Source organism: Calidris pugnax, unplaced genomic scaffold, assembly GCF_001431845.1.
Source record: "Calidris pugnax isolate Ruff unplaced genomic scaffold, ASM143184v1 scaffold103, whole genome shotgun sequence".
Taxonomy (NCBI): domain Eukaryota; kingdom Metazoa; phylum Chordata; class Aves; order Charadriiformes; family Scolopacidae; genus Calidris; species Calidris pugnax.
Genome location: NW_015090990.1, coordinates 3,344,168 through 3,358,695, shown reverse-complemented (window position 1 = coordinate 3,358,695; position 14,528 = coordinate 3,344,168). Strand labels below are relative to the sequence as shown.

Sequence of the window (14,528 nt, the reverse complement as noted above, 5' to 3'; positions counted from 1 at the left end):
CAGGGATGAAAAAAAATTTAAAAACCCCCAGGTATTGCCTGCCCCCCAGTCTCGCCCCCCCCCACCGCTCCCCTCCACGCACCCCTTCCCAGCCCCAAGCCCCCGACAGCCACGGTCGACTGTGCGCCCCGTCCCTTTCCCCCCCACCCCCCCAAAACGAAACCAATGAAAAGTTAAAATTATTTACACTTTTAGCCATTTAAAAACCCAATAAAATAAGATTGCATATGTCCTACTCGGGGGGTGGGGGGGGCGTGGGTATTCGCAGCAGCTACAGCTACAGCCCGGTACTCTGCGTGCAAAACGAAAAAGACAAACAGAAGACAGACCAAGACACCGCACCATTACTAGGAAGCGTTTGCTGGGGTTGGTGTTTCGATCGTGGCGTAAGGCTTCTAGGAGCCGGCTCACCCCCCGGCCGTGGGGCAGGGGTGACCTCCCGCTCAGCCAGCGAAGGCCGGGCTCTAGAAGGATGGAAAGGATTTGTTAATTCCAGACACAGCACATTAACACTGACGCGTTTCCATCCCGGTCAACACAAACATCTAAAAACCCACTGCACGTTCACGGTGTGAGTCCTTCCTTCTTTCCAGTGACGATGGAGGAAAAGGGGGTGCATGAAGAAGACCTAAGACATAGATGCTGCTGTCATCACTGCCTCCTCCTCATCTCCTTGCTTTGGCAGCTCAGCAAGTGTGGGAGAGGGGGGAGCCGGAGCGGCAGGAGACTCTTGTGCCTCCTGCTCCTCTCCGAGCCCCAGCTCTACATCCATTTGCTCCAGCTCCCCCTGATCCAGTAGCTCAAAGTCATCTGCTTCCTCCTCATCCTCCGGTGAAGCTGCCGTCTCCGTCTCCACCGCTTCGGTCTCTGACAACTGCGCTTGGAAGCTCAGTTTCTCTTCGGGCTCGGTGGGGAGGAACTCGGAGAGGGAGGGCCCCTCGCTGGCCTCCGAGGACCGCAGGAGAGCAGAGAGGGTGTTCTGCACCGCCGTGGTGATGGCAGTGGTGACGATCTCCTCGCTCAGCGTGTTGATGCAGATGCCCAGGCCCGGGGCAGGGACAGTCTTTGGCTCGGCGTCGCCTCCTGCCGCTTGCCCGCTGCCATTGAAATGCGTATTTACAAAATGCAGAGGAGACGCCAGGCGAAGGATGGAGAGGTCAGAGTCCGCGGCCTCCTTCTCTGCCGAGTCCAGCTCACGGGCAGCGTGGGCAAGCTCAGGACCCAGAGGCACACCAAACGCGTCTTCGTCGCCCTGTGGTCCCAGGTCTCTGGAATGGTATTCTTCCACGGAGGGAAACTCTGCCAGGTCCTTGGAAAATGACTCCTCCGGCTCGCTGTGCAGGCTCTGCTGATCCAGGTCTGAAAGGCACCAGCATTAAGGCACGGGTCCCCTCACCTCGACCCAGGGCGCTGATACCACCCACCCACCTCCCCCATACACCAGGGCTCACTTTTGGGCATCTTCCCAGCTCTGGGAGCTCAGCAAGAAGGGGTCTGTGGTTACTCCCTTCTCCCCAGTGGCACAACTCACGCGGAGTGTCCCTTTTGAGGACTTCCTTCTCCAGCTCACGCTCTCTGCATCTAGAGCCCTCCACTAAAACCCACAGGGTCAGGAAAATTGTCCTTACAGCACATCACCGGCCTGTTCCTCCTCAGACACCGAAGTGACCACATCCTAGCAATTACCTTCACGTTCCTCACCACTAACGAGTCTTTCTCTGAGCTTGTAAGTCTGACAGAGTGGGGTGTCTGACCTGTTTCACCCAGCATCATATATAAGTGTGTGACTATACCATGCAATTATTTCTGCAGCACTTTGTGGATGACCTTGTAGATGTCACTCCCTTGCTGGAGTGACAAAAGAAAACATTGTCTTGTGGGCCAGTCATCAGAGGCAGATGTCCGCTCAGGACCAGCTCACGATCAGCCATGAAGCCAGGGCACACAGCACGGCTGTTACTGCTTCCTCCTTTTAACTCCCTTTCCGCTGCAAATAGCTAGGTTCTCTCCCTGTGTTTGGAGGGTTTTTTTCTGGGACAAAACACTCAGGGTCAGGAAGGCAGCGAAGTGTCCCATCACGTACCTTCAGAAACATCCGTCAGCTGTGGGGTGGTAGCCCTTGAGACAGAAAAGCCCCCACTCTCCAGGATGGAAGCCTCCTCATCAGAAAGCTCAGAATCTGTGATTGACAGTGCCAGGGCAGTCTTCTTCACATCCACCTGCACGGGATGAAAGTGCAAATTCCTGACTACCAGTGCTGCCTACGGGCACCTCTGCACAAATCAGAGCTCTCAGGCAGAACTCCTTTGCTGGAGAGACTCTGCACAGGGATGGTAGACATGCACTGCCAGGGAAGGACAGTCTTGGCTCACACTGGCTTTCCTGCAATAATTCACTGCATGAAGCTTTGCCTGCCCTCAGCGAAGAACCCAAAAGAGCCAGCGTAAGACGGGATCAGCCTGTAGGAGTCTCAGAAGGCTTCTATCCTTCTGCCTCTCCTGGGACCACCATTTGGCAAAACAGCCCTTCCCTCTTGCATTCACACTGGGCCCAATGAAGCCTTCTACAAGTAGCAGCAATTCAAGTATCTGGATTCCTTTGGAAGCTGAAGCTTCCCATCCTACAGCCCAGCTACGTGCCCAGAGCTCCTGTAAAGGAAGACGCTTGGTCTGCTTCTGTAGGGCACATACAGAAAGGTCACACCTGGTCTGACTGAGAGCAGGGAATGGTCTAAGAATTCCTCATCTTCCCTTTCCAGCAGCAAGGAGCCCCTGCACATTACACCAGGAGAGCTGGTTTCTTTAGGAGACACTTACATTCGCAATGGTGCAGGTCAGCAGGAGGCAGGAGCACGGCTCACCCTGTCCTGCTCCTGCATCGCCAGCCCTGTGCTGCTGAACTCTCAATACCCAGATTGGAGACAATGGCCTCCATCAAACTAATACCCTCCTCCCCTTGGGATTCTGCAAAGAAGCGACTTGTTGCTCTGCTGTTCATTATCAATGCAGCTGTGCTCAGACCAGACAGCAGGGACTGGCTCCTGCACAGCTCTTTCTGCTCTTACCACTGGGGAGAAGCCTGACAGCTCTGCTTCGCTCTCACTCTCCGTCTCTGCTGTTGGCTCATCACCTGCTGCAGGCTCACTCTTCCCTTGTCGCTCTGTGAGAAAGAGGAGAAAGGTTTTACATGAGACTGAAGGAATTTTAATGCCTTTATACATCACTTTCCCACAGCTTCTACCATCCTGTGAAATTGCACAGGTTTCCCAGAAGCCCAACTGTAATCTGTTTCTCTCCTTTGCTGTTCCCAGGATTACCTGCCCAGTTGCTCTCCCCATAGCCCTCAAATTTCACTGTTTTCCCCTGCTCTGCTGCAGCCTTTCAGGTCACACTGTTGGCGGACCTGCTCCCCCATTGTCCCTTTGCTGGGGCTCCACCCTGGGAGTACAGCCCCAGAAAAAGTCGGAGCGAAGGTGGGTCCTTACTCTTCTTCTCATGCTTGTGGTGCAGCGTCTCTGCCTTCATACTGTAGTCCAGTTTCATCAGGACAGGCTCCAAACGCGTGTACATCCTCTGGATCAGCTCGTGGTAGACCACCAGAGGCCAGAGCAGAATGCTGAGCACTGGGACGACAGGATGCAGGGAGTGTGAGAGACAGACCAAGCACAACCCAGCCCTTTACGGGGCACCAGCAAGAAACTGCAGCAGGGGAAGCGCAGCTGAATGGCATTTGCTTTCCCATCTGACTGCCTAAAATCCTCATCCATGGCTGCTCTTACTCATGCCAAAGCTGCTTGATTAACCAGGTTTTCCTAACAGGTCTGTTAGGAAACAGATTCATGTTAAGATGAAGCGTAAGCCCTCTTCTTCGGCCACTGCATCCCAGCCCCAACATGCAATAGAGGCCATGAAATGAGGTTATGAAGACTAAAAATCAGCAAAACTTTTATAAGGGTAGCAGCGTAGAGCTGGTATGTAGATGCACTAGCAGCAGACCACCCGAACAGTCTTCAGAGTTAGCAGGGACTCACGATGCAGTGAAAAAGGTCTTATTTGCTAAACATGCAGCTTCTTTAACAACTTTAACTGAGAGACTGCAGGTTTCTGCTTCTCTGGGGCCCCACCAGCAGAGCCCCCCAGCCATGGGTGGGAGAGGAAGGGATGCTTTAGCCACGGTTCCCTCTCCCGACGCTGCAGTGGTACTGCATGCACACACTCACAGCCACACACCTCCCCGAGCACATTGCCTCTATTGATCAATCATCTAGCGCAGATCCCCTCTGGAAAAACCACAAATATGCTTCTACCAGCGTATTCTACCCAGCACAGTTAGGTCACGTTTCAGCTTAAGTCAGAGGAGAGAGCTGCTTATACTCACAAATGATGTAGGAGATCATTATGCCTGGAACATAGTGTCCAACTACAGCCAGAATCAGGCAGCCTGAACAGACACTCATGCAGAACTGAAGGAAGAGAGAGGACAAACAGAAGTGACAAGAGGCAGAGATACATCTACGCAACCAGTGCAGGGAACCCAGTTAGAGCAAAACGAGGGATGCTCCTAACACAGTCAGTACACCAGCTCTGCACCGAGTACATTCAGATGCTGACAGTCACAACTCAGACAGGCTGGCTGGGTTAAGCTGTAAGCATTAGAGGTTTCAAGCACAGGAAAACCAAGGTAACCCCAGACCCCAATAAAATGAATCAAAACTTTATCAGACAGTTCTTTCCGAAGTAAACGATCTTCCTTGAGGCTAGGATGGGATATTGCAAATTGCCATTTTAGAGTACATCTCCCCTGCAGAGCTCAGCACTTTAAGAGAAGCCTGTACTGTCCCAAAAGAGATAGGCAGCTGTTACAGAGTCACAGCTATGCAATAAACCAGCTGGCAGAAGCATTAGCAGAACCCACACTGCCACCAGACCAGGACCTTCCTCCTCTGGAAAAAGTGGAAGTATAACGGTGCAGCCCTGAGGGCTTGTCCTGCCTTCTCCTGGAGAGGAGGAGAAGTGAGAACAGACACCCTGCAAGCCAGGCCATGGGTTCAGGTATCGACTAAATACAGCAATGAAGATTTTCATTCATAATGGAAAGGGTCTACAAAACCTAGGGCCCTCTAAAGGCTTTTCTCTCCATGAATTCATGCTTTACGGGCATCTTGATCCCGGTCTCCTACTCCCTGTAGCTGGGAGAGTGTTTTAACAGAAGAGGAGTAATCAGCAGTGAGAGAAACCCGCTCCTTTTGGCACACTGTACCCCAGCAAGCCTGATACAATCCCAGTGGCTGGTCTCCCCTATTTTTTGTGATGCTAAGGCATGTCCTGTCTACAAACCCTTTTTCAAACAACACACGTCACAGCCATCAGAACATCGTTTACGACAAGTTTCCGTGCACTCAGAAACACCTCTGCATTTGGACTTGGCTAGCTGCATCTTCACTAGCAAAATAGGCAGGACAAGATTAAAGGGATGAATGGAGCCTATGAAAGGGGCAGAGACTGTAGGCTCCCCTGTTTTCTCCCCACTCCCAGTCTAAGAGCTTCCTTTGCACACTAGCCATTCACAGAAGGGGTTAAGTTCAGCTCCAGCTTACAAATACTGGAAGGAAATTGCTCATTACTTAAGCTTCCCATGGCACAAAGTCTGAAAGGAATGAACAGCAAATGTTAAACAGGGATAGGAAACGTAAAAATATTGATTTGACATTCTTCCATCTCCTAGACCACTAGCAATGGAAAGAAAAGCCCCTGCACAGAAGAGTAGGTATCTCCAGCTTACCTTGGCAGGATTTTGCCTCTTGTACTGTAGCAGTTCCTGCAGGTACAGCCTGAAGGTGACCCAGCTCTCTGCCAGACAGTGGCACAGCTCAGGGACACTGAGCAGGTGAGGTTGTGCCCCTGAAGTCACCCCCTCACTAGAGATAGACAAGAGCAAGAAGACAATTTTTGAACATGGTCTGTTTTGTTGGGAGAGGGAACAGCTAGACTGGGAAGCAGAGATCCCTACCCTTGACAATACTGACAGCATCTTCAACTGAGCTATGGAAGACGCTTGATTTGGAGATACTTTTTTCCTTTAATCAGGAAGACAGCCAAGACAAACCCGAGCCAAGCAGCAGACACCATGCCACAGCATCCCCGTGCCATAGGCCCAAGATGCAAAGCGGTTTACTCAAAGCCACACGGACAGAAGGGCTGGAGGTGCAACTAGTTACATGGCCTCCTCTGGCACCAAGTCGGAGGTAGCCAGAACGTGGTGCTCAGACCTACAACATGGCCAAGCACAGGATGCGAGTTATGCCATCACAGACAGCACATATGGCCTGCAAAAGTCAGCCTCGGGGATCTCCTCTCTGGAAGATTCTTAAAATAGTTCAGGACAGATCCAGGGAAGAAACCCACGAGTTCCTAGCATCAGAAGCACTTGAGCTTTATTGCTACTGAAAGAACACTAGGTTTCCCCAGAGTCTCCAACTGTGGCTTCAGAGCTGATAAGCAGCTCCCGGTGCAGGAGAAACTGCTACCAGTGTTTCACAGCAGGAGACACACTGTGTCTATCAACAACAGCAAAAAGGGCAGGTGAGATCACCACACTAAATTAAGGCTTCCCCACACTCCCTTCTCATCAAGGAACACATCAGTGAGCTTACCTCTCCCCTCCCGGCTCCTCTGATGGCTGTGCTGTAGAGAGAACACAGGAGATTAGTCAGCCAACTGCAAAATGCAACCCGACATTTTTACCACTTGAACAGAGCAGAGCTGGAGATGTATCATCCTTAGCTAGGGAAGCACCCTGGGGACCTTCTTCATGCTCTCACGCAAGCAGCCTTGGAGTTTGAGCTGCACAGGCTCCAGTGAGCACGCCTGGAGACTCGGAGCAGCCACAGCACTGGTCTCGGGGTGCACCAGCACACCTTGCAACCTGTGGTGACACACACGTGCAGGACACTCGTATCTGAGGTGCACCCTGCACCCTAGCACGTGGGCTCTCCACTGCAGGGACCATACAGTTTGGCCTGGTGTCCCTCCTGGCTGGGCAGTGCCACCCCCAGGGCAGCTGCCCAGCCCTTGCCATTCATAGAGGGCTGCCAGCATGGTCCCTGTGCTGGGCAAAGCCTCAGCTCCCACCTCCGAGCCCAACACAGCACTAGCAGATCTCAGCTGCGTTTCCCACCAACCAGTCCAGACCACAGTCCCTGGCAGGGTGCTGCACACAAATGCCAGAGATCTCCTGATGTCTCTATCCTTTCCCATGGAATTAAGTAACAAATAGCAGCCTTGTGTGTATAATTATCTAATTTTAGGGCTCTCATGTCCCCTGACAGCCCTTTGTGCCAGGCAATCCTAAGGTCTGGCAGTCTGGATAAGAGCAAGGGACTTTTTCAAAGGGAAAGCTTCTCCCATTCCTCTCTGCACCCAACCCAGTGATGACCAAACTGGGACTTAGTCCATGCAGCACCGAAAAGAGGAGCAGCATTTCAATGGCAGAGCTCACACATGATTATGCTCTGCTTTTAGACACATAGAAGAAAAAAAAAACCCCGAATATTTCTATGACAGCTGGAACTCATGAGCCTGGCTGCCCATGGATTTGGGAGTCCTGGCTAGCTGACTAGTGTCTGGGGATGCACAGGGCTCAACTAAAGCCCTTCCAGCAACACAGTCGTTACAAGTCTCCTGTGTTTAATAAGGCCCTGATCATGCTGTGAAGGCTCCTTGAGACCTACCTGACTGTGCTGGTTTTGGCTGGGGTAGAGTTCATTTTCTTCATAGTAGCTAGTATGGGGCTACGTTTTGGATTTGTGCTGAAAAGTATGTTGCTAATACAGGGATGTTTTAGTTATGGCTGAGCAGTGCTAACACAGAGTCAAGGTCTTTTCTGATCCTCACAGCACCCCACCAGTGAGCAGGCTGGGGGTACACAAGAAGCTGGGAGGGGACACAGCTGGGACAGCTGACCCCAACTGACCAAAGGGATGTTCCATACCATATGATGTCATGCTCAGCATATGAAGCTGGGGGAAGAAGAAGGGGGGGGGAAATGTGCAGTGATGGTGTTTGTCTCCCCATGTAACCCTTACATGTGATGGAGCCCTGCTTTTCTGGGGATGGCTGAACCCCTGCGTGCCCATGGGAAGCAGTGAATGAATTACTTGTTTTGCTTTGCTTGTGTGTGCTGCTTTTGATTTACATATTTAACTGTCTTTATCTCAACCCATGAGTTTTCTCACTTTTACTCTTCCAAATCTCTCCCTGATCCCACCGAGGGGGAGTGAGCAAGTGGCTGTGCCATGCTTATTTGCCAGCTGGGGTTAAATCATTACATCTCCTCTACCAGTCAGCCTACTGTCCTAAAGCTGGTAGGGACAGATACATCTTAGGTGCTGTCTGGCCAACGGCAAACCTAGTCCAAGAGGTTCTAAAAATCAGTGGGACCCTATCCCCCACACTGCACGTCACCACGTAAACAGGACTAAAACAAAGGAAGAGAGAAGTTCAGCGTCCAGGCTAACCGTTAGAAACCATCTGAAAAATGCAATGTGAGCAAAAAAGGGGTTTGAATCCTCCCTGGAGTCATCAGCCAGATGCAAGGCCCAAGATCAGCAGCGACTCCCCCAGGGAAACGCACAGAAGGAGCGAACATCCGTCACTGCCAGCACGCAGGGAGACTTCAGACTCGGGTTCAAGCCGCAGGGGAGAGCCGCTGCTTGCAGCTGCCTTGCCACCCTTCTCCCACGACACAGGCCACCGGGGCCAAGTATGTCAGACTCCTCCTCCCGCTGCAGGCGCCGCACAGCCCGCTCGCAGGGTGCAGTGGAGCGGGAGGCCAGCAGCCCAGGGGAGGAGGCGATTCTTTGAGAGCGTGACCCAGATTTCCAGTAATGGGGCCTGACAAGAGGAGTCGACTGCTCTCAGACTGGGCTGCCCATCCGCTCCCCTGCCCGCCACCGCGGGGTACGGCCGCCGAGGCAGCCAGCAGCACGGCTCACAAAGGCAGCTTGGGGTGAGAAAGGGATATTATGGAGGTTGCTCCACCCCTACGAAGCGGTTGCTGCTGTCGCTGTATGTTGTTGTTGTGCTCAGGAATCTAAAGCTGCTTAACCGCAGCACGCAGAAATCCAGCTATATCTCAAAGCCCCATCTATTACCTGCACTAAACCACCAAATCAATTACATTTGGCACTGGCTGGTCTGTGACAGCTGGCTATACTGGTTGTACCAGCTACTAAAAACGAGGTGCTGGGATGCTTGTTGTACTCTGCTGGGCAGAAGTGCCAGCAACACGGCAAGAAGGAGGGCAGAGGAGCCCCATTCCTCTCTGACTGACTGCAGTAATCCAAGCCAACCAAAATATGCCAGCAGAGGGAGTGAAACAGTTCTCCTCGGTTGCTTCTGAAGGTTTCAGAGACACTTTGGGGAGCTGCAGAACGTTTCAGCAGGCTGCAGAGCGTTCACGTGATTTCAACTATCTGGCAAAACACAAGCTGTCTCTAAAATCAACGGTATCTCACTTGCTGTAGCGGAGTAGTCTGCCTGCTGGCCATCTCAAAGCTCTGGAGTCTTACACCAGGCAAAGGAACAGCCCAACCACACAAAACCTGGAGTGTTTCTGGCAGGACACGTTCACTTAGGTAAGGCTTAGCTCCAACCTGTGCTGCTATTCTGTCTAGCACTGGTACAATTAAGCCAGGAAGCAGGACACCCACAGCTGGCCTCAGATCATCACTAAGTGGCTGAAATCTTGCTGTCGGCATTTCACACCGGATTGTGGGTTAATACAAACCACTTGACATACACCAGACTCTTCTGGGAGACCAGTCAGCCGCAGAAGAGTTTAGGTTACACGTTGGTACTGACAAATTATCGCTGATGGATTCCTTGGCTCTTACAGGTTTTCAACGCTTCCTCAAGAGGCATTCTTCATCTGTGTGTAAACTTTAGCTGGAAAGCAGGGGCCCTTTTTAAGGAGTACCAGCATTCAATTGCAATGCAGGCTTTGCTAAATCTATTCCATGCTATGCTCTCCTACGCTGACCAAAATACAGCTGCCAAACAATGGTACAGAAAGCATCCCTACCTGATACCCATTTCAGGAGAAAGTGGAGGTGCCTCCTAAGTCCTTAAACAATACTTAAGTGGAACCCCATGTAAAGGTAGTTACATATAGAGAGAATACCCTGCATGGGGACCGAAAATATGCAGTCCCTTCTAACAAGACCTAAAAAGGTGGTGTATCTTGCTTCTGTTAGTGCATCCCCGATGACAGTGTGTGAGTAACTGCAAAATACACGCTGAGGTTTTAGCATTCCTTCAGAAGTGATGTTATAAGCAGTCACCCAAGACACACAGAACTGCCACAAGCTGAGGTTTGTGTATATACGTGCCGACTCTTGAAGGTGTGGTACTGACCTACTTCCAAAAGCTCCTGGAAAGGCTTACAGGAAGCACTGAGGAGGAAAGCCACAAAGCTACAGCTCTGCTTCAGCGGGAAATGAGAGCCAGACAAGAACCCCTAAGTATTCAGCAATTCAACAGGAGGCCCCTCAGGAACGCAGAGCACCACTCCTTCCTTGCGGAGGCTGAGGAAACATGGTTCAGTGGACCATGCTGAAATCAAGGCTGTGACCTAACCAGGCGCATCAGAAAGGTGTCCCTGTTCTTTGCTGTCAGCAGCAGAAAAGCAGCAAGGAGTCAAATATGGGGAAGAACACCACTGCAGAGTGGCTCAGTGGATGTGCAGTGACTTCTTGCAGAGCTGATGATACAAGATGAGTCTAAACCCTGGTGTGTCACTTTGTTTGTTTTTCTTTTTTTTCATTCCTCTGCATCATATAACTTGATCTCCGTATGGATTTCTTGTTTCTTCTGTGATAACACAAGTTTTACAGGCCTTGTACTTGCTGGAGAGACTCTACCCTCACCTGCCTCAATGACACCATTCTGTACTGGACACCAGGCTTTTGCATTTCTGGACAGGTTTCAAGTGAGATGTTTTGGGTTGGCTTTAAACTATTCCCTTAAAAATCCAATGTGAATAAGCAGGAAATTAAATTGGCCAGTCCAGCTTGGCTGCCTAGTTACCTGAACCACACAAAGCAAACAGTTTCAAGACTACAGCTGAAACATATCTAATCTTATCAGGAGTTCTGTGAAAGCACCCTTTAAGTCAGTACCCTCTTAGGTCAAATAAAAGGCACCTTACAAACACACATATAGAGGGGCTTTCATTCGGAAATGTTCCCTAGAGTAGGGGGGCAGGGAAGGAGGGCCCCAAGCTGCCTTTGAACAGCAGCAGTAGATGCAATAGGCAGGTCTGGGTCCAGTGGTTTCACAAATTCCAATGAAGGAGGCACTCAAAGCAGACAGCAGCCAATCCACCCCATCATCGTTCTGAGACTATTCCTCTTGTTGCTTTTGTGTCTGAAGTTGGCAAAGACCCTTCAGTAACCGGGAAAGATAAGCCAAGTGATCAGACTCACTGATTAGCTGGAGACCAGATGCTGTTCAGTACAGGTACAATACACTGACTGTCCCCGCTGTCAGACCTCATCATCCACTCTGCTACCTGCCCCAAGGAGAAGTGGCTCTCATCTGCTCTGCCTCTTTCAGGGCATAAGTCCACGCTGTACTTAATTAAAACCAATACACTTCAACCCCCTCGTTTCCTTCCCTCAGCACAGCCGGCCGTATATGCTCAGACCTGGAATGATCTTTTCACTCCAACATTTGCAGGAGAGAAGGGACATAGCAGAAACACTGCGTCATCCCTGTCACCAGCTTCCCTGACAAGCTAACCCCCTTAGTCACTCACAAAATGAGTTACTCTCAGAACTTCTCAGCAGTGGGAGTAATTCTTCCCATGCCCACAATATTAGGGTACATGCTAATACTCTGACACAAACAGGCAACAGGCAGCACCAGTACCAAGGCGTGCAGTTACAGCAGGAACAGGGCTTACACGACCTATGAGAGCCATGAAGGGACCAACTGTGGCCATAGCCCAGCAGGGGGTAACGCTAGAACTGTGTCACTGCCTGCAGTGCGACTCATCACATACCTGAGAAATCAAACAGGAACCTGGGCTTCCACCTCTCCAGCAAGAGGATGCCAAGAAGGGACATGCTGAGGAGAAAGAGGGGTCTCAGGGAGGTGGAGGAAAACAACCTAGAAATGAAACGAGAAACTGTTAGGCAGGAAAAAGGCAGCAAGTTACTGCTCTTCATGAGCAGATACAGCTTAGTGTACAACAGAGCAGAAACACCTGACTGCTACCAGCCATTGCAGCAAGCACCGTACTCCACAGACGCCCACCCTGACCACAGCACATTCTCAAATGGCTCCTTTGCCCACCACCAGACAGCTGACTACCTGCCATCTCCCAGCGCTCTCCTCCCCTGCTCCCGAGCTCCTCCTTCAGTTGTAAAACAAAGCTTATGCTCCCTTGTACAAGTCCCTCCGAATCCTCAAGGTGGAGGCTCTAGGTAACGTAAATACAGATTGCTGTAGCAGAAGACAGTTGAGAATCAGCCTGTTTGCTGAAAACTTACATCCTATTTGTCACCACAAGGTCCAGCATTACCCGCAGGCAGCATCAAAACACATCCTGCACCTGCTTCTAGATGCTCGCTCTTTTATCGCAGATTTCTCCCCATTTAATCAGAGCCTGGCACTTAAAACGGTTTAGCTGCTCACTTGACTCTATCGTAAAACCTTTCATGTCCCTCACCAACACATTGGCTTGAGCCAAACGCCAGCTTACACAATACTACTCACACACACTCACACAATCCCACCATCAAAGAGTTTATCTCCTCACTCCATACAGATTGAACAGCCAAGGTCCCAGGGTGGCACTTGTGCCAGCAGTGACTGTCTGCACTCCCCCTTTTCTCCAAGCAAGAGCATCAGCACTTCCCTCCAGTTCAGAGGAGCTCTTTTTTAAGTCCCTCCAGAAATGACTGCCGGTAAAACGCATTCACCCTTTCTCCTTTAATGAAAACTCCTTTCCAGGAAGGAAAAGCCACTCCGCTATTTCACCTTGCCAATAACCAATCTCAAGTGCATCAAGCTGATCAGAGTTGGGGAGCATCTCGCCGTGCAGCGCAGGGAAGGGCTGTGCTCCCCACCTAGTCACAATCAGGGGAGGAGGACTTGGAGGAGAGATCTGCCTCACCGGACAGCACAGAATGAAAGCTGCAGGATTTCCAAGGGCTTACAGGGCCTGTAATGTCCTAAACAACAACATTTTTAGCCATTCTCATGGGACAACAATTCTGTAGCTTAACACAACAGCTCTGGAAGAATTTCCTCCTGTTCCACCTCAGTGGAAGGATGCAAGCTCAATCCTCTGTGGGATCGTAAATAATTCCTCCGCCTCTGTGATATTTAAATCTTTCTCTGCTGTCCCATATTCTGGGCACTCTTTGTTCTTCTCGACCTTTTTACGCACAGTCCCTTAGCCATCATCGTGCACCACCCCTGCCCTCCCATGGCACGCCTCTCCCCCTCCCACTAACTTCAAAGCTCCGCATTCAGACCTTTCCAGCTGGTAGAGAAGTCCAAAACCATTTCAGCACCTGGCTACCATGTATGTCTCTGATAATCATATGGATGAGGGAGCAGAACGTAAGCAGCCTCCTCAGAGCGACTTCAAAGGCTGTTTGGTCACATACTTTCCCCTTCTCTGGCTTCAGAGCCTGTCCCTTCCTATTCCATCTGCAACCAACGTTTAACTCTTTCCCTGGCCTGTTTTGACCTTTTTCTCCCGGGAAAGCTGCTGGCTGCGAGCGTTTTTTTTGCCAGCAAAACTGACTCACTGTTTATACAAACAATCAGGATGTTTTTCATTCCCATCCACAGCTGGGCTCTGCCACTCAGCCTGCTCCTGGTGCTGCTTCCCTGCCCGAGGGGCAGAGGAGACAGAGGAAGGCAGGGCAGGGGGAACACGCTCACCCCCAGAAGCGGGTGGCTTCGGCCATCACGTGAAACATCACCAGCCTCCAGAGAACGATTAACGAGCAGAAGGGCTTAAATAAAACGCCGCAGGGCTGCCCGCCGCTGCAGGAGGCCGGCGGGGAGGGGAGGGGGGGGGCTCACTGACCCTGCCGATGGGGTGAAGCCAACCGATAAAAACCAGGGATGCAAAAATTAACCAGAAACGTGCCTGGGCGAGCCTCCAGCCGGGGCCCAGCTGCGTTTTATTATCTCGGGGCAAACCCTGCCCGAGCCGTTGGCACCGTTTCCCCTCAGGGAGGGGCCCGGTTGTGTCCGTCGGCGGAAAACAGCACCCTCAGCGCCGGCTGAGCGCATCCCTCCTGCCGCAGGGACACGACACGGGCAGCCCAGAGCGGGCACCGCCATCCGCCTCACCCGCCGCCCAGGGCCAGGCGAGCAGCGCCCCGACAGCCTCGGCCCCGCTCCCCCCGCGGCCTACCCCCCGCCCCGGCTCACCAGAGGGCCCCGCCGAGCGCGGCGGCGGTGACCAGGCTGTACAGCGGCCTCTCCCACACCAGCAGCCGCTGAGCC

General features: G+C 51.7%; 2 protein-coding genes across 2 annotated transcripts in view; both read right to left on the bottom strand.

Moving 5' to 3' along the window:
- The window catches only part of ZFAND2B (zinc finger, AN1-type domain 2B), a 5,622-nt gene extending 5,095 nt beyond the window's left edge, over positions 1–527 (bottom strand). Inside the window, 2 exon segments of the mRNA XM_014954120.1 lie at positions 330–464; positions 518–527. Of these exon segments, the coding sequence (XP_014809606.1) occupies positions 330–464; positions 518–527 (145 nt within the window).
- Positions 174–14,522, bottom strand: FAM134A (family with sequence similarity 134 member A). Its single transcript, XM_014954701.1, has 9 exons — positions 14,454–14,522; positions 12,061–12,167; positions 6,653–6,683; positions 5,782–5,917; positions 4,378–4,462; positions 3,485–3,622; positions 3,065–3,159; positions 2,084–2,219; positions 174–1,359 (listed from the first exon to the last, which is right to left on the bottom strand). Exons 2-9 carry the CDS (start codon positions 12,122–12,124, stop codon positions 629–631), a joined length of 1,416 nt encoding a protein of 471 aa, XP_014810187.1. The 5' UTR covers positions 12,125–12,167; positions 14,454–14,522; the 3' UTR covers positions 174–628.
- Positions 14,523–14,528: the final 6 nt, after the last annotated feature.

Coding starts and splice junctions, on each gene's coding strand:
- FAM134A (XM_014954701.1), bottom strand. CDS start 12,124: ATGTCCCTTCTTGGCATCCTCTTGCTGGAGAGGTGGAAGCCCAGGTTC. Junction 4,463..5,781: donor AGAGGCAAAATCCTGCCAAG/GTAAGCTGGAGA, acceptor CTCTTCCTTCAG/TTCTGCATGAGTGTCTGTTC. Junction 3,623..4,377: donor AATGATCTCCTACATCATTT/GTGAGTATAAGC, acceptor CTGTCGTCCCAG/TGCTCAGCATTCTGCTCTGG.